The 26,434-nt window shown below is 47.2% G+C and overlaps 1 protein-coding gene across 1 annotated transcript; it reads left to right on the top strand.

The window, feature by feature from the left end:
- The first annotated feature begins 179 nt into the window (after positions 1-179).
- Positions 180-22,170, top strand: NEURL2 (neuralized E3 ubiquitin protein ligase 2). Its single transcript, XM_086929040.1, has 2 exons — positions 180-947; positions 21,576-22,170. The coding sequence occupies exons 1-2, from the start codon at positions 260-262 to the stop codon at positions 21,689-21,691; spliced, it is 804 nt and encodes a 267-aa protein (XP_086785166.1). The 5' UTR covers positions 180-259; the 3' UTR covers positions 21,692-22,170.
- The last annotated feature ends 4,264 nt before the right edge of the window (positions 22,171-26,434 follow it).

Raw genomic sequence — 26,434 nt, forward strand, 5'->3', positions numbered from 1 at the left:
GTGGGTGTCAGTTTCATAGTCTGAATAGGATGTGTATTTGTACGAACAGCAACTCGTTACTTGATCAAGTGTGCGCAGTACTGAGGGGTCTGGCACTAAGACCCTGCAGAGCGTGGAGCAAAGCCTAGCTTCACCAATGTCAGCTCTCCCTCCTCGCCAGCTGTCCCGGCCTGCGCTTCCATGATAACCGAGCAACTTTAAAAATAGCCCCACCGAGCTTGGGACACGAGCAGGCAGGGGTTTCTTCAAACCGGCCTCCATGGCGGCCTTCTGGCAGCCGGAGTCCCGCTTCCACCAGGTCCACGGAACCAATGTGAAGATCGACCCCACGGGGACGCAGGCCACCAGGGTAGAGAGCTTCGCCAACGGCCTGTGCTTCAGCCAGGATCCCCTCCAGCCCGGCCAGATATTCCTGGTGGAGATAGAGGAGAAGGAGCTGGGCTGGTGCGGCCACCTCAGGGTAGGCCTCACTGCGCAAGACCCCCGCAGCATGGGGGTGGTGCCCGAGTACTCGCTCCCGGACATGGTGAACAATGGGGACAGCTGGGTGTTTGCCATCACGAGGAATCACAACCGGGTCACCCCGGAGGGCGAGGAGCCCCCGAGCCCAGAACCGGGCAGGGGGATCCTCTCCGACCCCTACCTATACGTCGAGAAGTACAAGATCCCCAAAGACAAGCTGGTGGGCAGAAGCCGGCCGAATAGGTACAGCCACATCCTGGACGACTTGTACAAGACCAACATGCTGCCCCCTACGGCCCGCCGTAGCAGGATCGGGGTGCTGTACACGCCGCAGGCGGACGGGACCGGCGACATGCACATCATCATCAACGGCGAGGACATGGGCGCGAGCGCCAAGGCCCTGCCCGTGCAGCAACCGCTCTACGCCGTCGTCGACGTCTTTGCGTCAACCAAGAGCGTGCGCGTGGTGCAGGTGGAGTATGGCTGTGAGTATCTCTTCCGAACCCCTCTTCCACTCATCTGAAAACCATGAGTCATTACTGACGTAGCAATCTTGAAAATGAAGCAAGCAGAGAAAAATGCTATTATGTTCCCCACTTCTAGGTTCATTAAAGACACCACGTTCTGGGGCACAGTTGGTCCCTTGTATACAGGGTCCCAGATTCCACCGAACCAACAGTAGATGTGCCCCTGTTAACCACTCACTCCATTTCTTTGCACTTAACACCTTAGAATGCCTGAATGTATCACGTTACAACGCATACATATACAATGCATGCCTTTACAACGCAGTTTTTATATCGCAGCATCCTTTACAACGCATTCTTTTACATTGCATGCCATTACATCGCATTTTCAGAAACTACCTTTACAACGCATTCCATTACATCGCATTATACCTTTACAACGCATACCATTACAATGCATATCTTTATATCGCATTTAAGGTAGGTATTGGATAGTATAGGGGTAATAATTTCTATTCTAACTCCAGTGAGTGCATCAATGGGGTAAGTGTTGGATAGTGTAGGGGTAAAAATTACTATTCTAACTACAGTGAGTACAACAGTAGGGTAAGTGTCGGATAGTGTAAGGGTACTATGCATTGTAATGACTTGCGATGTAATGCCTGAGTTGTAGTGAAATGCGTTGTAATGACATGCGTTGTAGTGACATGCAACATAATGGCTGCGTTGTAATGACATGCTATGTAAAGGATGTTGCAATGTAATGACTGCTATGTAAAGCTAGTGTGATGTAATGACTGCATTGTAACGGTTGTTCCCCAAAATGCCTACATGGCAACATTTACAAACTAGGAAGTGGGAGAGTTTGAAAAAAAGAATCAGGAGAATGTAATTCCTCTATTGCCTCTTTTGCAACAGACCAATAAATATAATGGGGTTGCCCTATGTCCATCAGAGCCTGGGCTTACAATTATACACTACAAAGAGTTCTCTCGGGTATCACAATTATTTAAAGGGAAATTGTGAAGGATGTTGGACTTTCAACATTCAAGTTCAAGTTCAAGTTCAAGTTCAGTAATTTGTATAGCGCACTACTCACCCAGAGGGTCTCAAGGCGCTTGGGGGAGGGGGTGCATTATTTATCGAATAGCCAGGTTTTAAGTTCCTTTCTGAAGGAAATGTGGTTCTGTGTAAGGCGGAGGTGAGAGGGGAGAGAATTCCAGGTCTTGGCCGCCAAGTAGGAGAAGGATCTTCCTCCCATGGTGGATCTGTGGATGCGCGGAACTGCGACGAGGGCTTGATTGGAGGATCTTAGTTGGCGGGTGGGTGTGTAGAAGGACAGTCGTATGTTGAGGCATTCGGGTCAGACGATCCCTTGGTTCGTACATACAAATTAATTGTCAAAGCAAATCAGTCAAAAACATATGAATTGAAAAACAAACACAACACAAGATTTATTTCTGATTTGGTATATTCACCGTCATATATCAAATATTTCATCTAGCAAGCAAATTGTTTCTTTCTGATTTTTGTGTTTCAGCTGCCCAGATTACAATCAAAACATACAAAAAATATAACTTTATGTTATTGTGACACACATTGAAAATAACAATATACACACCTATAAAATATACAAAGATGAAAACATAAAATGCCTGATGCCCATGTATCAAGGTTCAAACTTTCCTTTATCTTCATTTGTTTGTCTTAGGATCTATGCGCAATATTAGCAAACACAATGAGATGATGGACAGAGTGCTAAAACTTTTCAGACACTCACCCTCAGTCACAGATCTGGGTTTAATCCATCATCTTTCTTCTTGTCTAAGACACCCCAAGTTTGGACCCAGCCATATAGCCATATACAAATCAGCCTTGACCCTATTCCTCATGGGAACAGTCCAGCCTGAACTGCCAGGCCAGGTCCTCCCTGGACCGGAAACAAGCATCCTGGGACAAGTTTCAGGGTTTCATTGCTCATCAGCCAGGCTAGTTTGAATCCAGTGGCAAAGTGAGCAAAGGGCCCACGTCTGGGCATACCCTGGCCACTTAGGACGAACATAGCAGACACAATAGGATGATAGGCGGAGTGCTGAAACTTTTCAGAAACTCACCCCATGTCACAGATCTGGGTTTAATCCATCATCGTTCTTCTGTTCACTAAGCCAACCCAGTTTGGACCCAGTCATGTGCAAATCAGTTTTGACCCTGTTCCTCGTGGGAACAGTCCAGCCCGAACTGCCAGCTCATGTCCTCCCTGGACCAGAAACAAGCACCCTGGGACCGGTTTCAGGGTTTCACACCTCATCAGCCAGGCTAGCTTGAATCCAGTGGAAAAGTGAGCAAAGGACCCACGTCTGGGCATACCCTAGCCACTCAGGCTGAACATAGCAAACACCATAAGATGATGGACGGAGTGCTGAAACTTTTCAGACACTCACCGCCAGTCACAGATCTGGGTTTAATCCATCATCATTCCTCTGTTCACGAAGCCTCCAGTTTGGACCCAGCCATATGCAAATCAGTCTTGACCCTGTTCCTTTGTTAATCAATATTGTGACAAACAACCCTTGCTCTCTGCATTTAAGGTTTAAGTGCAACTTAAGAGGAGTTATTTTTTTTGTGAGCAAGTCACACTTTTCACAAAACCTTTGAAGAATATACAAAGATAGGAACGTTCTTTACATTTGGGTTTTTGTGTGAAAGTGGAACTTTTGCACCAATTTTAATTGTGCTTACTCTCCAGTTTCACCAAAATAGATTTGTAACATCTGGCAAAAGCTGCAGGAAAATATTTTTGGCACTTATGAGACTCTTTCTATGCATGTGTTAGTGAATTTTTCCATCTCAAGTGTTAGTCAGTGAGATAAACATAGCGAGCACTTTTTAACAGTAAACTCATGAGAAAAACAGTACTTCAAGTTTCAGCTCTACATTAACACATGTGAGAAAAACATTTAAATGGAAGTATGAAAACGAATTGAGGCCAATAAGTGGGAGTTTGGCAAAATGCACTTACATATTATAAGATTTGTATGACCCTGAGCCATTATCTCCGAGATGCTATGAATGAAGGTGCTGATAAGTCAAACTCGACCTTCATTGGCTGTCAATCTAGACACGGTCATGGACGCTGTACGTGTGATCGACTCTTAGCTCCTCCACAAAATATGGTAGAACGGCGCACGCATTGGCACAGAGTAGAGAAGGTAAGGAACGATCGTAGGGGGAAGAGTAAAAAGCATAGAAGAGGTGACAGCACAGAGATAAGCCTCATTCAAGTTGTCAGTATGACCAGCAGCAAAAGTATACCTTCTGAAGAGCATTCTGTAGCTTGTGGCAGCTTGAAGAGGCCTGTGGCAAAGGTGTCCCCAATTGGTAAAGGAGAGCTGAATCTTGATAGATTTCTGAGATAACAATTGTTATATATTTCAACCAAAGCCTGAAAATCGGTCACAGATCTGGTCTTTCAAGACCTACGTTGAATGACCTCACCAAAACCACCCTGGGGCTGCAGGGATTTGATGATCTAATGCACTTTGTGTGGGCAGACAATCCATTCTTGATGAGAGCATTGCACCCATGTAATATGGCACCGATCCCGCTCAGATCTAACAAGTATTTGAACAAGCATTGGCAAAGCCAATAGGGTTTGCCTTTGCAAGAGCTATTGGCTTTTGCAATATGTTTTAGCCATGTTGTACACCAGCGTGGCTGCTGTTCAGCATGGCTAAAAGTTAGTGGCATGGAGTGGGGTAGATTGGAGTGGGGAAGATTAGAGTGAGATAGTTTGGAGTGGAGTTGGATAGAGTGATGTGGGGTAGATTGAGTTATATTGGGCTGGAGTGGGGTAGATTGGAGTGAAATGGAGTGGGCTAGAGTGGAATGGAGTGTGGTAGATTGGGTGCATTGGAGTAGGTAGATTTGGGGTGGAGTGGTGTTGGATAGATTGGAGTGAAGTCAAGATTGGTCTGGCGTAAAATAGATTGGGGAAGAGTAGACTGGGTAGATTGGGTGGATTAGAGTATGGTAAATTGGAATGGAGTGGGCTAGATTGGAGTACATTGGGGTGGGTTAGATGGAGGTAGGACAGAGTGGGGTAAATTGGAGAGGGGTGGGGTAGATTTGGGTGGGGTGGTTAAATTAGGGTAGGGAAGATTAGAGTGGAGTAGATTGAGTTGGTGGGGTAGACTGGAGTGGGGTGGGGTAGATTGGGGTACATTGGAGTGAAGTAGGATAGAGTGGAGTGGGGTAGATTGGAGTGGGTAGTTTTGGATCTGGCAATATGTTTTAGCCATGTTATACACCACTGTGGCTGCTGTTCAGCATGGCTACTCGTTAGTGGTGTGTAGTGGGGTAGATTGGAGTGGAGAAGATTGAAGTGAGATAGTTTGGAGTGAGATAGTTTGGAGTGGGGTAGTTTGGAGTGGGGTAGATTGGAGTGGAGTTGGATCGAGTGATGTGGGGAAGATTTGGATGTGGTGGGATGGTATGGGTAGGTTTGACTTGAGTGGAGTAGATTGGGGTAGACTGGAGTAGGCAGATTGAATGGGGTAGAGTGGAGTAGGGTCGTTTGGGGTGGGGTGGATTGGAATGAAGTGGGGTAGATTGGAGTGAAGTGGAGTTAGGTAGAGTGGAATGGAGTGTGGTAGATTGGGTGGATTGGAGTGGGTAGATTGGAGTGGTGTGAAATGGAGTTAGATAGATTGGAGTAGAGTCAAGATTGGGCTGGAGTAAGATAGATTGGGGAAGAGTGGAGTGGTTAGTTTGGGTGGATTAGAGTATGGTTAATTTGGAATGGAGTTGGCTAGATTGGAGTAGATTGGGGGTATATTGGGGTAGGACAGAGTGGGGTAAATTGGAGAGGGGTAGATTTGGGTTGGGTAGGTAAATTAGGGTGGGGTAGATTAGAGTAGAGTAGATTGAGTGGATGGGGTAGATTGGGGAAGATTGGAGTGGAGTGGGGTGGGGTAGATTGGGGTACATTGGAGTGGAATAGGATAGATTGGAGTAGGGTAGATTGGAGAGGGTAGAGTGGAGTGGGGTAAGTGGTGTGGAGAGTAGGGAAGTAGAGTGGAGTGGCATAGTGTGGAGTGTGCATGGTGTGTTAGCACACTGTCATTACAGACAACACATTTTCAATCAAAATGACCTTCACATTTGCACCACAATAGGGTTTTACTGCACACAAACGATAATTTGTGCAAATGTCAGCATCTTGTGTATTGATGTGTTTTGATCGTATTAAAATATGTTTCCACAACACTTTAGAATTACAAAAAAATGTGCTTCATTTGCACTAATGCTGACATATTCTGAAACATCAGTACAGTTTTCTTTTCTTTGTTGTGTGCTAGAAAAAGAAAAAGCATCCTACATCCTCTCCTCTCACATAGGTACTCAGCAGGATTGTTACATGGATTCTATTACTTTGAGGTCATAGAAAGAAGACATTCTCTGTCTTTGATTGCACAGCAAATGTGACAAGATACCAACAAGATTTAAAGGCCTGTTTACAGAAGGCGAGTTTGTGGAAGAATTCAGTAAACCAGGTTTGGGCAACGGGTGGGATGAACTCAAGCTGGACTGTCTAAAGCAAATAAAGCCAGCATATAGAAAGTCAGAAAATGTGAGTTACAAACCACAAAGCCAATGGTAAGCAACAGGTGTAATGCATTTCTAGGTCAGCTTTCTGAATGTCCCCAAGATGTCTTTAGCAAACCAGACAGCTGCACTGTCTGGTAGGCTTTGACCTAAAAAAAAGGAGTTTGTTTGAGTGCTTTGTTGTTTAAACTACAATCAATGGCTAATTGGCTCAGAATGGACTTACAAAAGAAGTCTGAGTAGTGGAGTAGGCAGTTCACTGTAATATGTCGACAGGCATGCCCCGTGATGTTACACACGCTTATATGCATTCTGACTTGGGCGCAGGTTCAGGGGAATTAAAATAAAGCATTTCACAGAGTCGAGTGCAGCTCCCAAGTTTGAGTTAGTGAACTGGGCCCCATATCTATGTTATTTGCAGCGCATGAATCCCGCAAAGCACCCCTAGCACACTGGCAACAAGGAGGATCTCCCCGCTCCCACTCCAACGACCTCTCATGAGTGTGCAACCACCCCCCTACAGATGAGGCCAAGGGACCTGCCCTGCCTCACCCATAGCATTGGCAGCAGCAAGTGCCTCAGCCATCGGCGTCTCCCCCGCCCCCGCCCCCATGCCCATGGGGTTGAACCCTGCACCGGTATACTACACTTCTGGGCCCAACTACCCTGGCAGCCTACTATGCACTTCCTTCACAGCCCTCCAGCACCTCTCCTGGACAGAAGATGCCCCACTGGAGTGGAGGGGTGTGGCTCACTGGTTAGAGGCGGCAGACCCGGAAGCAGAGGATGGCCTGGGACCAGGGTTCAATTCCCGATGCGGCAGGGTCGTGGACCAGGGTCAGCGGACTCGATAATTCTCCCTCTGTGCCTACTCTAACCAGGAATCACACTCAGCAACTCTGGGCATTAGGTTGCCTCATCTCCACAACGGCCCCCCACATACGCCGGGGATGCCTGGTTTCACCTTAGAGATACCCAGTAGGGACCATCCCACAGGGAAAGCCAGGACGGGTTCCCCAGCGGTCTACAGCACGGAGATACCCCATGTGGGGTGATTCTAGCGCTTTACAAGACATCATTACATTACATTACATTACACTGGCCCAGTGAGTCATCCAGCCCCACCACATCACTCCATTGCACCCACTCCCAGCTACTGCCTGGACTATCTCTGCCAGCGCAACCTCACCACCCAGTCACACACCTGTGTGAAACTGTGCCATGATTGACGGTGCTAACCAACTACAGGCATCCTCTTCTGCTGACGCAAACAAACCTGGATACGACCGGGTCCGGCCTATGCACTTGGTAGGTGGCTCCTCCAATCCACTTGCCCTTTTCATCGAACTGAGTGATCCTGTCATAGTGGCACTAAGATGGCGCATATCGATGGAGTTCCTAAACAAATATTTAAAGGTCATCAAAGAAACTGATGGATAAACAAAGCGGTCCCTCCTCCTTCACCGTGCGAAGAGGAGATCTTCAAACCTTTCCACAACCTTCCCAACACTAATGGTGATGCGGACTATGATATTGCCATCCCAGCCCTCTACGTGTACTTTGATCCATAAATGAACTCGGCCTGTGAATGCCTTAAGCTGCGCCAAGCCCACCAATGGGAAGCGGAGTCCATTGATGTCTTCTATACCAGGCTGTGATTACTCACGAGTACCTGTACCGACGATGATGCCCAAAAGGAGGTTCGGGCCCAGCTCATCCAAGGCTACAGGTCGGCTGTCCTGTGGCGCCAGATCCTCCACTGAGTTGGCATAACTCTCGACGAAATGCTCACCCTAGCCTGCTGTCATGAACTCTCAAACGATTGAGATGAGCAAATGGAGTAGGAACCACAAACTGTCAGTGAAGAAGGGAGCCAAACATAAGTAGATCAACACCGAGCCTACTGAAGCTATCTCAGTCGGGCCTTGCTGGACATCTGGCCCAAGAACAGTCTCATCAGACGAGAAACGAGGGGCAAGACCTGTTCTGACTGTGAATGGCTCAACCACTTTTCCAACGTCTGCAGGGGTTGACACAGGGTGCCAGAACAGCGAGGGAGCAGTACTCCATGACGACAAGGCTCGCGCACCATCACACGAGACAACCTCAAAAGTGCAAAAAGGGCTCCGACAAGCACACACTATAGCATATTTGGTAAGATGGTAAATATTCCTTCTCTCAAACGTGCTAGGCTACAAGGACAACCGCCAGTGCACCAGACCAGTGTGCCAGGTCACAATCGATGCTACGCAAACAAATGATGGATGGAATGCTGAATAAATCATACATTCACCCTAGTCAAGAGATCTGGGTTAAATCTATTGTTCTTTTGATCACCATTCCTCCCCAGTTTAGACCCAGCCATATGCAAATCAGTCTTGACACTATGCCTCATGGGAACAGTCCAAACCGAACTGCCAAGCCAGGTCCTCCTTGTACCGTAAACAAGCATCCTGGGACTGGTTTCTGGGTATTACCCTTCATCAGCCAGGCTAGCTTGAATCCAGTGGCACAGTGAGCAAGTGACCCACGTCTGGGCATACCCATCCCACTTAGGGTGAAAAGTGCTACGCAAACAAATGATGGACGGAATGCTAATAAATCATACATTCACCCCCAGTCAAGAGATCTGGGTTAAATCCATTGTTCTTTTGCTCACCATACCACCCCAGTTTAGACCTAGCCATATGCAAATCAGTCTTGACTCTGTGCCTCATGGGAACAGTCCAGACCGAACTGCCAAGCCAGGTCCTCCCTGGACTGGAAACAAGCATCCTGGGACCGGTTCTGGGTATTACCCTTCATCATTTGTTTGTGTAGCTATTTTCAGGCAACAATAAAAATGTCAAGATAACTCTAGTGATTATTGGACCAGCTGGAGAGAGATCGGAGTTTATCTAGTGGAAGTTTTGACTCATCCTGAAGTAGCGCAGAGGGTTAATATGCTTGCTGCAAAGAACGTGCACCATGCCGATCACTGAGGTGCACATACTGTAAATAGCTAAGTGTATTACTGCTTTTGTCAGAGAGATCATTTTGTTACTTGCAGTTTATAAGTTAAAATCCTTATATAGAACACTGATCTATTAACTGTCATCAAAGAGTAGTATGCAAACTGCAAGGTGTAGATTAGAACAGAGTATTTCCCCCAATCATTCATTATCCTGATGTTGAAAAAAGGGGTTCATTTGGATAGAAAACAATTCTTAGTGAAGACAACTCCCAACCATGGTATTACATTTTAAATTCTGAGTTTGTGCTTCTCCAGACCACACACTTTTAAACTATACTGCTTACTAGTATGGATGACATGTGACCCCTACACATTGTAGTCTAGTGTCTTATGTAACATTTCCTATAGACTGATTTACACACTTATGATTCATTATCTCTGTGTAATGTCTGTGTGGTGTAAAATGTTCTGACACCCTACACTGGCGTGAGTGGCGCTATAAAACAAAACAAATGCATGTGAGAATGAGTGGTTATGTAGACTTGATGGGCACTGTTAATGGGTGGTAGTGAGGGAATCCATGGTGAAAGAGGTCACTGGGGGTTCCAACAAACATTATCGCATTGGACACCACCAGCGCTAAAGCCTGTCCTGCCTGCACCACAGGCGTGTCCCACTTCACCAGCACCCACAGTCGAGGGCGAGCTGCGGAAACTCAAAGATGCTAGAATGATCGAGAAGGTGGCCAGCCCGACCCTGTGAGTCTCACCCACATCTCATGTTAGCTGCAAGCAAGCCAAAGCAGAACAGGGAGGGTCCGCATCTCTGTCAACATGCAGCAACCCAACAGGGCGATCAAGAGAGAGCAGCATATCACTGACTATTGATGACCTGATCACGGATCTCAACGGTTTCAGGTGATTCGCCAAGTTCGACTTCAAACCCAACTATCACCAGCTTGAATTCCAGGGAGACTGTTAATACATCACAAACTTCTCGACCCACGTGGGGCTCAGCTGTTACCGCAGGCTCAATTTTGGCATATCCTTGGCTGTGGAGGAATTCCAAAATGACATCCAGTAGGTACTGTCTGGCCTGGAAGCAGTCATCAGTGTCAGCGATGATATACTCATACATATCCCCATCATGGAAGACATCAACACTGACTCGCTGCTGTCCTCCAATGGATCAGCAACGCTGGCCTGACCCTTACACCACAGAAGTGCAAGTTCCTAAGTCAAGAAAAAGACTGCATAACGAGATTTGTGTCCACCCAGAAAAAGGAGTGGGCATCAAAGAAGCTCTGTCCCCTGTCTCCCCATCAGAGGTTTTGTAGCTTCCTGGGTCTCGCCACATTCTGCAGGAGATGCATCCCTAACCTAGCAATCCAGCAGGTCCCCAAGATGTGCCTCACAAAATCCCCCATTGAGTGGACTTGGGGGCAGGAGGAGGAATAAAGCCATTAAGGAAGCCATGCTGCAAAACCCTGTTATGGCATACTTCGACAACACTAAGGAGTGGGAACTAGGGGTGGATGCCAGCACGATTGGGCTACATGCCGTACTCCTCCAGCATCTCGAAGATGACCAACTGGTGCCAGTTGCATTCGCCAGCAGGGTTCTCTCGGAGAATGAGAAACAATACAGTCACATAGAGAAAGAGGTTCTCGATATCAAGTTGTGGTGCAGCCATTTGTACCTGTACCTCTTCTATCACCCGTTCAAAGTAATGACAGATGACAAGGCGCTCATACCTCTAGTCGCAGGCACAGCAGCGCCCCCCCCTACCGTGGATAGAGAAGTGGTCTTTCCAGCTACAGGAATACCAGATGACCATCGGATACAGACTGGGATGCACCAACCAAGCTGACTATCTTTCGAGACACACCTGTTGATTTCAGAAGAATAGATGCGATACCACTGCTAGGGTGGATGAGTATGCCAACTGGATCGCGGACATCGGATGCCCCCACACAGTATAACTATCCAACATTACAGATGTAACATACGTGGACACATGTCTCCAGAAAACAATTAAATCATCTTGAGAAAACAAGAGGAAAGACTTCCTCTTGCTGGGAGACTTCCCATATGTCTCCCAGCAAGACTTGACGGCACTGTAGAATGTGCGGAACGAGTTAAGCGTCACGAAAAAGGGAATCCTCCTGCGAGGGCACCAACTTATGATTCTGCATCAACTGAGACAGATGATGCTCAACTGGCCCTTCACAGGCCAACAACTTACAACCAAACCAAAACCTAGTTGCGTTAAAAGGTTTGGTTCCCGGCCAGGGACACCCCAGTGGATGAACTGGTGCCCACATGCCACTGGTCAAGCCAGCCTGAGTATTGACAGGCCACGCCCAGTCATCAAGGAAGATCCCAGCGATGGTCCCAGGACAGACATCAGCATGGATGTTTGGTCCCTACCCAATAGGCACCACATGCAAGTCCTGTCAGACTCATATTCCAAGTTTCCCATAGAGGAGGTGCTCCAAGGTACAAACTTCGATCACACAAGAAAAGCTCTAGATAATGTTATAGCAATTTTCAGCCTTCCAACTATAGTGAGGAGGGAAAACGCCCCGCCATTCCAAAACCACGATTTCCGAGAGTACTTGGAAACCCAATAAATAAAACACAGGAGGAAGATGCCCCACAAGCCTCAGGCCAACGGGGAAGTTGAAAGGCTGATGATGACCCTGAATAAAACAATAAGAATAGTACTTAAGCAGCAAGAGAACATTGAGGACCTAATCCACTGGACCATGGGGGCCTACTGGAGCACCTTGCACAGTACCACCCATTGGGCGCCTGCGGATGTCCTTTTTAGGAAGGTCATACAAGACACCATTCTTCACCTAACTTCGTGGACTGCTGAACCGCTGGATGAACAAGCTTGCCAGTGCTGTCGATGGCCAGCAGGCCAAGAAGTGCGAAGAAGTACGGCATCTTAGAAGGTGACTGGGTGTTGGTGTGGAGCAGTCAACAAAGGGGGAAGCATCGTTGACATTTTGAAAGTCAGTCCCTCTGCTTAACCCAGGGATAAGGCACGATGGTCACTGAGGTCAGAGGGCAAGAGCGAGTTACACGGAATATCTTGGGGTTCACCAAGTGGCTTCCCAACCAAATGGGTGCCAGCGGAAGTCAACACTAGACCACTCAACCGAGAGAAGGGGATAAAGAAAGTCCCATTGAGACCAAGGAAGCCTCAGTACCCCAACGGGTAAGATCATCCATCCACCACTCAGGATGAAAATCCTAAACCCGAGTTTCAAGATCCTTGCAAATCTCCAAGTAGATAGGATAGGAGGAGGTGCTCCCTGTATAACCTCACACCACACGCCCACCATTCACGGAGGCTGCAGGGCAATGTATGTGACTTATGAATGATACAAGGGACTTGGCCAGTCAAGGGACAGCTACAGCCGCGGCCAACAGATTTCAGACTTTGTACTGTTAGCAGTGGTTGTTTGAGTTCTTGTTTTGAAGAAAAGTGCGGGAGGAATATACATCCCATAATGTCACACTTGAGTACATGCAACCTAACCCCGGACACGGGTTCAGTCTTTGTCAGAGCCGGGTGCAGGGGTGTGGTTCCACAGTTTGAGTCAGTGAACTGGACGCCACGTCTATGTTATTTGCAGCGCACAAGGCCGACAAAGCGCCCCAAGCACATCCACCAGGTCTAAGTAAGCCACTCACTCAATTTAATATGAACCCATGCATTTGTTCTCTTTGTCACAAGCTTCTGTCTGGTCAGTTGGATGTTCATACAAAGTTTGGGTTGGTTGAGTGCTGTGACATGTTTTTATTTTGCCCCAAACTACAAATTAGGGCAGGGATACACGTTTCCATGTGACTTCCTTGATCTTGCTTAATTAGTGAATGAACACTTTATAAAAACTTTGTGCCTGATTTACTGCAGCTACCTAGGGCTGCGCATTACCTAAAATATATATACGGATGTTGACATATTCCCCTACAATTGGGTTGTTTCCTCTCTATGTAGGATGTATGACGTTACAACGCATACTTTTACCACGCATACCATTACAACGCGGGTTTTTACAACGCATACCATTACAACGCATAGCGCTTTGGGATGCTGGATAGTGAATAGTTTAATTTACTATTCCAACTCCAGTCCCCGTGGACACTAGGGAAGGTGTTGGATAGTAAATTAAACTTATTCCCTATCCTAGAGCGTCCCCCAGCGCAATGCGCTGTAATGGTTTGCGTTGTAATGATTGAGTTGTAATGGTAATGCGTGGTAAAAGATTCGTTGTAAAGGTTGTATACCCTCTATGTATCCTGTGATAAGCTACTTTTATGATCCTCTACTAATGACACTCTTGTTCTTTTCTTAGACCAATGTATTCTGTCATGGAGGCAGTTCTCCACTGTGGCATGTGAAATGCGACCCTACGATCATAATATAACATTACTGTTTGTCATGTTACGCTTATCTTGAAATTAAAATGTATGATACTTGACTGGTGACACAATAGACAAAGGAAAGAAAATATTGGTAGCAGAGCTGCCCAAGTTAGCACAGGGAGACAGAGTTAAAAAGAGAACCAATAGGGAAACCCTGCACAAGGAAGCAAGAACGTCAAAGCTCAGAAAGAACAGACACTCAATAGGCAATTCGGCATCCAGAATAACTAACACCCAATACATGTAAGACATGGGAAACGGCCACTACAACGAGGCCGTTTCAACGAAAGCCTTAACCACGCATGCATTACAACGCATGCGTGGTTACAACGACAGCCTTTACCACGCATACGTTTACTACGAGGTACGTAGTAAAGGCATGTGTGGTAAAGGGTACAAAAAAAAAAAGGGGGGGGTTGGGGGGGCTTCCCCCCCCCAAAAAAAACACTAACCTTTAGACGAGATGGAAGGCAATCGGCGTCGCAGAGGAAGGAAACGGTCGTTTCTTTTTTTCTACGTATGACGTCACCACGGAAAAAAAACGTGGAAAAGGACAAGCGTGAACATAGCATTCCGAAGTAACGCATGCGTGGTAAAGGCATGCGTTACAACGGAGTTCGTTGAAAGAACATACAACCCTAAGACATACATATAAAACAAGCATTAGAAATGCAATAGGTCTCGCAGCATTAGAGTTAGTGCTTTTAGAATTGTTAATGGTTTTTTTTGTAAATCTTTAGCATGAGGTTGAGGGTGAGTGAGGGTGAGGGGTTGAGGGTGAGTGAGGGTGAGGGGTTGAGGGTGAGTGAGGGTGAGGGTGAGGCTGAGGGGTTGAGGGTGAGTGAGGGTGAGGGGTTGAGGGTGAGTGAGGGTGAGGGGTTGAGGGTGAGTGAGGGGTTGAGGGTGAGTGAGGGTGAGTGAGGGGGTGAGTGAGGGTGAGTGAGGGTGAGTGAGGGTGAGTGAGGGTGAGTGAGGGTGAGTGAGGGTGAGTGAGGGTGAGTGAGGGTGAGTGAGTGAGGGTGAGTGAGGGTGAGTGAGGGTGAGTGAGGGTGAGTGAGGGTGAGTGAGGGTGAGTGAGGGTGAGTGAGGGTGAGTGAGGGTGAGTGAGGGTGAGTGAGGGTGAGTGAGGGTGAGTGAGGGTGAGTGAGGGTGAGGGTGAGGCTGAGGGGTTGAGGGTGAGTGAGGGTGAGGGGTTGAGGGTGAGTGAGGGTGAGGGGTTGAGGGTGAGTGAGGGGTTGAGGGTGAGTGAGGGTGAGTGAGGGGTTGAGGGTGAGTGAGGGTGAGTGAGGGTGAGTGAGGGTGAGTGAGGGTGAGTGAGGGTGAGTGAGGGTGAGTGAGGGTGAGTGAGGGTGAGTGAGGGTGAGGGGTTGAGGGTGAGTGAGGGTGAGGGGTTGAGGGTGAGTGAGGGTGAGGGGTTGAGGGTGAGTGAGGGTGAGGGGTTGAGGGTGAGTGAGGGTGAGGGGTTGAGGGTGAGTGAGGGTGAGGGGTTGAGGGTGAGTGAGGGTGAGGGGTTGAGGGTGAGTGAGGGTGAGGGGTTGAGGGTGAGGTGTTGAGGGTGAGTGAGTGAGGGTGAGTGAGTGAGGGTGAGGGGTTGAGGGTGAGTGAGGGTGAGGGGTTGAGGGTGAGTGAGGGTGAGTGAGGGTGAGGGGGTGAGGGTGAGTGAGGGTGAGGGGTTGAGGGTGAGGGTGGGTGAGGGTGAGTGAGGGGTTGAGGGTGAGTGAGGGTGAGTGAGGGTGAGGGGTTGAGGGTGAGGGGGTGAGGGTGAGGGGGTGAGGGGTTGAGGGTGAGTGAGGGTGAGGGTGAGGGGTTGAGGGTGAGGGTGAGTGAGGGTGAGAGAGTGAGGGTGAGTGAAAGTGAGGGTGAGTGAGGGGTTGAGGGTTAGGGGTTGAGGGTGAGTGAGGGTGAGGGGTTGAGGGTGAGGGTGGGTGAGGGTGAGTGAGGGTGAGGGAGGGTGAGGGGTTGAGGGTGAGTGAGGGTGAGTGAGGGTGAGGGTGAGAGTGAGGGGGTGAGAGTGAGTGGGTGAGAGTGAGTGGGTGAGAGTGAGTGGGTGAGAGTGAGTGGGTGAGAGTGAGTGGGTGAGAGTGAGTGGGTGAGAGTGGGTGGGTGAGAGTGGGTGGGTGAGAGTGGGTGGGTGAGAGTGGGTGTGTGAGAGTGGGTGGGTGGAGTGGGTGGGTGGGTGAGAGTGAGTGGGTGGGTGGGTGTGAGTTTCTGACTAATAAATGAGTCTGGTACAGAATCCAGAGAGTTCTGTACCAAGGAAGCTGGTGGAACATGGTAATGTTGAGAGTTCAAGGCCGCAACAGGTGTTGGCCGCGGGAATGCTGAGGGTTCTTTTCTACAGCAGGGGGATGGACATGGTCAACGATGGGACACAGGGACAAGCTTGGCCAGGTGACCGAGCACCATAGCATAGGGGTAACCATTTTGATCGGTGGAATTCTGTACGGAAAGGGGCTGTCGTAGCAGTTGAGTTCTGTAGCACCGCAGGGCGCAGAGCAGTGTTGTGCGCCAGAGGAGTGCACTGGCAACGCCCACCAAGCAAGTTTCGCACACTGGAAGGATAGACATGCTATGCTACTAGCACTGGTGTGAATCGAATGGCTTCATTGCACTGTGGGCAGTCTGGGATGTGTGCTTCCCTCCAATTTTGGGTTTAATGCAGACTATGCTCTGAGCATCATTTGATGCATTTAGGATTTGTGTTCTGCTCGATCCTCAAGACGGTCATGCGTACCATGTAATGAGAAGTTGTACATTGGGAGCAACTAAAGGAGGGCCACTAGTTCAATCAAGGGAACCGGCATCATAGAAGGGCCCTGCAGATCGCAGATGACGGAAGGTAAGAGGGTCCTGGAACAGTGATGGTTACGGCAGCCTAGCGAAGGTATGAAAACAATGCTCATGTAGTCCTAAAGTGACGAGTGTACACGGTCCTGCACCACATGAGGAGTTTAGGCATAACGCTCAAAAGGCAGAGGGGATTCAGCAGAAGGGTTTGCACCAACCTTATTTTAAAGAAAAGAGATTTGCCGAAAACGTGCAGGCGAGGTGCGACACGGCCCGGAAGACGCAAGGAAGAGAGGGGAGGGGGAGGAGAAATGCGACACGGCGGGAGGGGGCGGGCAGGGGAGGGGGCGGAGAGGGGAGAGGTGCGACACGGCAGGAAGACGAAAGAGGGGCTGTCGTAGCAGTTGAGTTCTGTAGCACCGCAGGGCGCAGAGCAGTGTTGTGCCTGGAACAGTGATGGTTACGGCAGCCTAGCGAAGGTATGAAAACAATGCTCATGTAGTCCTAAAGTGACGAGTCTACACGGTCCTGCACCAGAAGGGTTTGCACCAACCTTATTTTAAAGAAAAGAGATTTGCCGAAAACGTGCAGGCGAGGTGCGACACGGCCCGGAAGACGCAAGGAAGAGAGGGGAGGGGGAGGAGAAATGCGACACGGCGGGAGGGGCGGGCAGGGGGCGGAGCGGGGAGAGAATGAATGTTGAAGGCGAGCAAGACTGAGAGGCGGATCTGTAAGTTAAAACAAGCTTCTCAGCAGTGGCCGCAGGCTGCCAGTGGGAGGGAACGAGCGAACATATGGCGAGCGGCGGGAAGGGGAAGGGGCGGAACAGGGGAGGGGGCGGAACGGGGGAGGGGGCGGAGAGGGGACATGCACGCGCCCGTGACTTTTAAGGTCAATGCGCATGCGCATAAGCTTAATGCGCATGCGCATTGACCTTAAAAGTCACGGGCACTGCAAGGAATCGCCACGATTCCTTGCAGTGCAGATAAAGTGTGGATAACTCGCTATAGTCTCGCCTTGCTCGATGCGCATGCGCATCGACAGGCGAGACCTAAACATTAACAATACTTGGAAAGTGGGGTAAATCACTCTGGAGTTTGCCATGAAAAGACTGAAGCTCATTAAGTTCCCCATCCACAACTGCTGTTACAGTTACTGACTACAAATACCCACATATTGGATATATATGCAAAGCAGGGTCTGTGGGCTGATAACTTTTGTGGTGCTATAAAAGCAACTTAAAGAGAATACTCATAGTGAACAAGAAACACCACCCAGTTTAACAGTTTTTCCCATGAATCCTGGCGATCACACAGAAACATGCAAAGAAGGTAACTGCAAGGGCGGAGAACTAAAATATGTAGCTACAATAGTCAAGAAGCTAGAGAGGATTGCTGAACAGGAAAGAAGCGTAAAATGGGGACTCTTGGTAGAAAGTAAATACAAACCACACTTTGGGCCACATGCATCAAAGTCAGGATTTGCGAATCCTAAATAGTGAATTTTAAGAAATCGCTATTTAGGATTCGCAAATCCCTATGCAAGTAGGAATCGCAAAATAAATAGCAATTCCTACAAATTCCTTAATACCAACTCGCAAATTGCGAATCGCAATTAAGGAATTGCTTCCAATTCATTCTTAGGGGCCTAGAGGCCCATAGGAGTGAATTGGAATTGCAAGCGCAATTTGCGAGTACCAAATAGGTACTCGCAAATTGCGAGTGCAATTTCAAGGGTGCCAAAAGGACACCCTGTTGCATCCCTGAAATTGAGATGTTACCACATGTTTTGCACATACATGGCCCAAGGGCATGTGTGTGTGTAACATGAAACTTTGAAAAATGCACTGAAGTGCATTTTTCAAAGTTTTTGCAAATTACCATCAAGTTCAAATTGATGGTAATTTGCGATCCCTAATTGCGAATTTTGCAATTTGGATTGCATCATGCATTGCATTTAGGGAATTGCAATTTGCGATTCCCTAATTGCATTTGCAATTTAAGAAATCGCAAATTTTGCGATTACTTAAATTGCAAATTTGCATTGTTTGTTGACGCATCCCAAATGCAAAAATACCAGTCGCAAAGGGGCAGATTCAGCGAATCTGCCCGTTTGCGATCGTTATTTTCGTTGATGGATTTGCCCCTAAGAAACTTGAAGCTAAGGCAGTAGGGATGAGAAGGATGCACACTGGGAACTTTAGATAAGCGAGGGAGAAGACTGGCTGGGAGGGGGGAAAGGGAACTACAGAAAGGGAACGTTTGAGAAAAAAGGATGCACCACAATAGAACTAGTGTGGAAACCAAAGCAATAAGTAAGCAATGTAGGCCAGTGCCAGTTCAGGAAACCAGGAGTAATTTATAAAGAATCTGAAATCCACTGGAAACAATGATTACCAATAGCTCAGTAACTCTGGGAACATGGGGTCTTTCAAACAGGAACACTGCTACAATAACTAATTCTGGGCGGAAGGAAACTCAGGCAGAGGTATGCTGGATTTCTCCACCCATCCTTGGCATGCATGGGGGGCATGTGGTAGTGAGCATGGGATTCTAGGTATTGAAGTTTTTAGCAAGAAAATCAGTTTGGTTTCTACAAATACAGTATGGATCTGTAATGAATAATAATTTCAGATTAGTGCTCAAGAGACTGGAGGTCAGTGTACGGGTCTAGTAGAAGGTCTGGAAGCTTAGTTGAACATTAGAAAGTCCCACAGGTAGGCCCCATTGTGATGGTTAAGGCAATGCAGGGAGCAAATCGCTGCAAATGTGTCATTCTGGCACCTTTTCTGATGTTTTAATGTGATATTACGACCCGATGTACTATGCAATATTCTACAATGTGAATGTCACGTAATGACATTTCCCTATATCCATATTACCCTGTGAGCTTCACATGATGTCACTTCCTTATATGTGATAAGTAAGAGTAATGTTGTGATGTGAGGAGTGGGATTCTTACACTGGTATGTTACCAGAATATTGAGTTACAAACATTGCGGTAACCTTCGCAATATTTTCCTGGTCGATATTATGGGTACAATATTTTTGTAGCATGAAATATGTGGTCGATATTCCTGCATACAAAACCTTCAACTAATTGGGATTCAAATTGTCAATGGCTAGTATTAAATCTCCATGGTGGACACCTCATTCCCTTTTCCTTGGTGCGAAAGTTGAATTTACCATGGAAGATTGTTGGTAGTTGGAGTGTGAGGCCAAAGGTGAAAGGGCAACCAGTTTGCAGTACCACAGTCTAGACATCAGAGAACCTGAGAAAGGCAGAGGGTTGCCCAAGAAAGAAGGGTGTGAAAACAAGAAGGCTTCTGCACACTGTGCCTTACATGCACCAACACCCCATGTGCTCCAACAAAAAAAACATGCCTCCCTATGGGCAAAAACAAATGAGCATCAGTGGAGCCAACCTAGGCATCTGAGTGTTAGTCTTCACACTGGAAGCTTATTCTTGTCCATCCTGGTTAGTTTAAGAGGGCACCATGCATGGGCCCCAATGCACATGCATGGACCCCAGAGCAAGCAAGGTAAGTTGGCATTCTGGCCCTTTCTCTGCTACAGTTGTGAGGTGTGCCTCACATACCCCTTGGCCCTGTCCCACTCTACCTGCAGCACCGATGATGGTGAAACCCCAAAGGCGGATGTTTCTGTCCTCCCATAAACATTGAGCAGTAAAAATAAAGGGTGAAGCTTATACTCACCTTCTTCCCAATTCGCCCTTCTTAACCCTTTCTCTCCAGCTCACACCTAAATGCCAACTAAAATGATTCAATTATATCATGGAAAGAATCAGAAAGAAAACCTACTGGAAAAAAAACACTTCTGACATTACTGCAAATACAATGAATTTGACAAAGAAGAAAACTGTACTGTTTTGGTAAAGGTATTAATAAGGAAAAGGTAGGAAGCATAAGGAGCTGCCCTCAGACACTGGGCCTCATTACCAGAGCCCTGATAACTATGGGGGTAGTGGCAATACCCCACCCAGTAAACACAGATGCTGTAGGATGCAATATTTAACAGGCTCGATGTTATCCTATTCCAGGTTCTGCACCTCGGAATAGAAGAGATCATATTTAACCCTCAGCTTGATTGGGTAGATAGCGGTAGTGACACTTCTGCTGGGCTGATGCAGCCTTCCTTTTTAGAACCTATTCAGAAAAGGGGGTTGGTGATGGACAGAGTATCTGAATTAAACAGAACACTCGTACCCAGTCAACAGATCAGGGCTTGATCCATCACCGTTTTTTAACTCACTACACCATCCCAGCTCAGAACCTGGCTACATGCAAATTAGTCTGTCCCTGGCCCAGTGCAACATGGGATCAGGGCAGACCAAACTACCAAGCCAATTCTTATACTGGAAAGGAAACAAGCTTCCGGGGACCGGTTTCTGGCATCACAGCCGTCTTCGGCTCGGCTTGCTTGAATCCTGATGGTGCAGTGAGCAAGGGACTCATGTCTGAGCATACCCTTCCACGCTTATAGTGGACAAAACGATTCAGAAAAGGGGGTGGGGTTCTGAGCTGGGATGGTGCAGTGAGCTAAAAAACGGTGATGGATCAATCCCTGATCTGTTGACTGGGTACGAGTGTTCTGTTTAATTCAGATACTCTGTCCATCACTACCCCCTTTTCTGAATCTTTTTAGAACCTAGACACGAAAGTCCATTAGGGCCATACAACCTGATAATGTTTGAGTAGGTTGATTCAGCTGATGCACCATACTCAAACTTGTAATTTTCACCATAGTTCTCGATTCTTGCCCTTATAGTTCATGTTGTTCTACTGAGAGCATCTTCGCAGCTGGTTTGCTAATATTCTTATATGTTTCTCCTCTTTTTTTCCAGTCCCGTCTCTACAGACCCTCTGTCGAATGGTCATCCAGAAACACATTGTCCACCGGCTGGCCCTCGACTGGCTTGATCTGCCCCCAATTCTCAAGAATTTCTGCAAATATGAGTGAGGGCTACTAAAAGAACATGGTAAACTCTTGCTCATAACGTTGACAGTAGAACTGCATCCTTGCATCCAAGTTGTTTCACTGAAAGCCAAATCAATTCCCTTTTCATTCCCAAGCAGCAATCCTTTAGGTTGTCTTCTGACCAAGGCAATGTGGCTTGACAGCTCATCGACATAATTCTGATGAAAGGGCTCTCCGTGGGACAGCTCTGTCGAAGAGTGTGCACACTGCCAGGGGAGAGTTGGCATTGTGCAGTTGGATACAATTTGAACAGCTGAAATCATTGTTATAACAAAAAAATTGGGGTTTGAGGATCTGAAGCCTGAGAGTTCATCTGGGGTTCAATCATATCTTGTTCAATGAAGCATTTCTCCCTCGTGACATCACTCAGAAGAGGGTTTTTTGGGGGAGAGAATGAGCACTGAATCTGTGAAACTAATCTGTATATGTTGTGTGCTAATAAAACAATGCAGCCTATCTCATAATGTTTCCTGTTCTACCTTTTTTAGTAACTCAGTCTATTCATACATTTCATCCCGGTTGCGGTGGTTGCAAATTGTGGGGCATATGTACAATGCACTGGCGCCGCAGTCAGTTTAAAAACGCTGGGATGTGCCGTATGTACTATGATAAGGTGCACCCCTGCATTTTCCCTAGCATGGACGCTAAATTAAGCTGCTTAGCCCCAAAGTAGGCACCCTTGCACCATATTGCAAGGGTGCCTGCTGTTGGGGGTAATCATTGTTTATTTGCAGGACGGTGTCCCTTCCTGCACATGAACAATCCAGAATGGCGTTTTGTTATTCTTATTTGTGCTGCACATAAACAATCGTTCATTGCACTTTTGCTGTGAAACAGCAAAAACAAGGAGAAATTAATCATTTCTCCTCGTTTTGCCATGTTAAGACCAAGTTTTTTTTGGTCTTAATTTTAGCGCTGCCCCATATATACACCACACTTGTTAACAGGGCCGGCGCTAGGCATGGGCAGTGCGGCCAGCTGCCCAAGGCCTCGCGCTCAGCTGAAAAACAGGGGGCCGGCTTCACTGTGAAAGACCACACTTTCACATTTAGCCCACCTACTCTTCCTAGGCCCCTGGCCTCCCGGATCACATTATGAATGTGAGGTGTCTTGACCTTGCTGGTCAGGGCGTGGTGGCAGTCATGGGTGTGCAGAGGTGGGGGGGACGGCATAGCACCTGGCCAACAGTTGTTGGCTCCCAGTATCAGGGGAGGGGCAGCGCCTCTGTTAAGTGCCAGCCATTCCAGTCAGTCATTTCTAGGCAACAGAAGGCCCCTTTATTTCCAGGACCAGCCGGACACAGGTAGGGGGAGGTGAGTGAGGAGGGAAGGAAGCAGCCAGATCAACTGGCTTTTGTTAACCTTTGCATCACCCATAGCAAAGTTTTGTCTGAATGTAGGAATGTGCATTCAAAATGTAGGTAGCACTGCCATGGTAGGGCAGTGTTTTGTGAAGTGCCTTGTTACTGCTTCGAGGCGCAGAGGAGGGGGTTCCCATCCCCTGGTCCTCGAAGCACTGGATCATGCAGCACGGTCCAGATGTGGGGGCCCACTTCCCTGGGCCTTTTAGGCATTACGTAGTGCTGCGTGGCCCAGGGCAGGTAGGCCCCCCTTCCTCGAGCCTTGAAGCTAGGGTTGCCACCTGTCATGTTTTCTACTGGCACTGAAGGTATGTTGATCTCTCGTGGGATAAAAATAAAACTGTACAAAGCCACTTAAAGCTGGTATTTGTTAGCTCTTATCCATACATTAATTAGCAAATCTAAATAGAAACACTTTTAAAGAGCTACTTTAACCCCTTCACTGCGGCGGCTATTCCTGCCGCAGTGCTAAGGGGGCGGGGGGACCGCGCGGCGGGCGCATGCTGGTGACGGAACCGCTCCGTCACCAGACGCGGTTGCGCTGTGCTCATGACGGAGCGGTTCCGTCACGGCCCCACCCGCTCAATGGAACGTTCAGCGCAGGCGCAGAATCCGCCCCGCGCAGGCGTTCCAAGCGGGCTGTGACGGAACCGCTCCGTCATCACCACAGCGCGACCGCGGCTGATGACGGAGTTGTTCCGTCACCAGCAGGAGAGGGGTTAATGAACTAGGTCTACTCACCCCTCTGCGAGCTTAGTGCCACTATTGCAGTCTGGGGTCGGGGCATGTCTTTAGGGTCAATTTGCTTGTTTTAGAATAAAATGTTTATTTCATGCTGCCTCTTTTCAGTATAGATTATGAGCTGTGAAGCGCTGCATGCAAAAAATGGTTTGCTCTCCTGCTAACACGCTTGCATGTACCTATGACTAATTTGAAGGCCAGCCAGACGCATTTAAGTTTGAAATGTGCTTTTAAAGCCCCCAGTGCACTTTCTGCTTTGGTGGTGTGTAATACTGAGGGATCACTTCGGCAGCTTCGAAAGAAATGTAGGGTGTCGGCAAAGAAAGTGATGAAGGGTTCTTGTTTCGCCTACAAGACATGTTTCAGTCTGTAGACAAATCAAATTCATATGTGAAAACCTTCACGTGTGAAACCTCTTTACAGCCCACATTTATCTCTCTCTCACCTTGGTGCAAGTTGGCAATGATTTTGCTGGTTTACTGTGTTCTCTGTGTGCGTTTTGCTAGCACGTGTTGTGTTCGCATTGGCACTTGGAAGCGTTATCTGTGTGAAATATTCTGTGTCTGCTTGCCTTGTTATCTATTTTTCTTCTATATGGGGGTTTTGTCCTTACGGGACCGAGTCGGACAAATATAAGTGTAATCAAAAAAAAGATGACTTAGTCTCGATTTTTGAGAGCCCTACAGCATCTAAGTAAACATCTTCTTAGATGTCTGCGTTGGTCCACAATAATTTCATCATTAACCCGTTAACCGCAGCGGTAATTCCGTCGCGGTGCGGGTGTTTTCTTGCGTGGGTGGAATGCCGTCGGCCAATGGCAGCACTGGGGAGGGAGTGCTGCCGTCGGCCATTGGCCGACGGCAGCAGGGAAAGGGTTAATCTTAATCTATCTGTACAAATTCTATGTCCAAGTCTTGACACACCATAATACATATAATAATAATATGTGACTGAAAACATTCAAATCTAAACAATAATACATACACAAATTAATTTCGACATACTTCCTAGTGTTCAAATTTCATATTGACAGTGAGTACACCAGTACTTATTAAACAAACTAACAGTCCTATGTATTGTATGAGTCTTTCTATTTTCAGGGAATTATTGGGGACCAACGCAGACATCTAAGAAGATGTTTACTTAGATGCTGTAGGGCTCTCAAAAATAAATAGAGTAGCCCGAATCAAAACCGAGACCGAGTCATCTTTCCTTTGATTGCCTTGTTATCTAGACATGGGTAGACCATTGGCTCAAAGTAAGGTAGACATTTAATACTGCAGAGATTCACTTTCACATGTAGTTGTGCACAAGGAAAACCAACATGAGAGAGGATGTGCCTCTCTAGATGTTACGTCACTGCAAGAGCAAAGCCATGACTGTTTATAGAAGGTTTCACTCTCCAACCTAAGACTAAAGAAATCAAATACAGAAAAGTCATGTTATAAATGAATGTATACACTTATGTTTGAAGTCCTATTTAGTATCAGTTCCAGCCTTTGCAGCTTCTTAAAACAACAAGCAGCGTTATACTAAGCAACTGGGAACCAGGTTCAAGACCTGCCGTCGGATCACCAACCTGTGAGTCTTGGTAAATCACATACATCTCCATGCCTAAAAAAGCATTGTAACTGGTGCTCATGTAAAGGGCTCCAGAGCCCATGATCTGAGTTTGTGGTATAACAGTCAACTCACATCCTGGAACCCTTGCTTATACAGTCCATATCGGGTGGTGGCTGGGCAACTCACAGGAGGATTTAATTTCTATGTACATTTATGGTGTAGGCAGTGCAGATGAATTCCAATAGTACAGGTGTGGGAGACGCTGCAGCACCCCCAAAACAAACGTGATAATAACCCTGCTGCTATTCCAAAGTGAATGGTAATAAAAATGTCTTCAAATTTTGCTTTTATCGTGTCACATTTGCTGTCTGTTGAAAGACAAAGGTTAAATGTCAGACTATGTCTGCAGACAAATTGATGCTGTTTTTTTTAACAAGGAGATTGGTGTTAACTTAGATTTTTCTTGAGTGTAAAGTGATAGGATTTGTAAAATGAACCATGGGACAATCTTGCTGGTGGGAAAGGAATGCTATAGGATTGTTTTTCAAACACACAACAAAATTAAAACAAATAAAAATGGGCTCAAGGGAGTTAAAACAAGGCAGCATGGAGGTTGGTTAATGGTCACTAAGGGGCCAGCAATGCCAAGTTTCCCTGCTCCATGTATGATGTGCTGTTCCAGGCCTGGTTTGTTCTGTGAATTCTGGTACTTGTAGTCCTGTTTATTCCATGATAAAACAAGACTACAAATCCCATAATTCAAAGAAAAATTCTGGATTGGAGCGGCCCATCCCAAATGGACCAGGGAAACTTGGCAGCTGAAAGTACCTTGAAAATATTCTTGGGTGTTAGTAGAAAGCATCTTAAGAACTTTGATGGCTGAATGAAGGAGGTGAGGACTGACTACCAGGGAGTACAATGGGTCACAGCCACAGGCATTTGAACCATTTGGATATATGTCTTCTTGTTCATGGTCCTAATATCCACATTAAGTCTCTTCAGTGATGCCAAATAAGATCAATAGTCCTGCGATATCACTTTCTGTGATGTCATATGTAAAT

The sequence above is a fragment of the Lissotriton vulgaris genome, chromosome 7 (assembly GCF_964263255.1).
Source record: "Lissotriton vulgaris chromosome 7, aLisVul1.2, whole genome shotgun sequence".
Taxonomy (NCBI): Eukaryota; Metazoa; Chordata; class Amphibia; order Caudata; family Salamandridae; genus Lissotriton; species Lissotriton vulgaris.

Bases quoted from the DNA above. Each gene is read 5' to 3' on its own strand.
- NEURL2 (XM_086929040.1), top strand. From the start codon at position 260: ATGGCGGCCTTCTGGCAGCCGGAGTCCCGCTTCCACCAGGTCCACGGA. The intron at 948-21,575 runs GTGAGTATCTCT...CTTTTTTTCCAG, and splicing joins GGTGCAGGTGGAGTATGGCT to TCCCGTCTCTACAGACCCTC.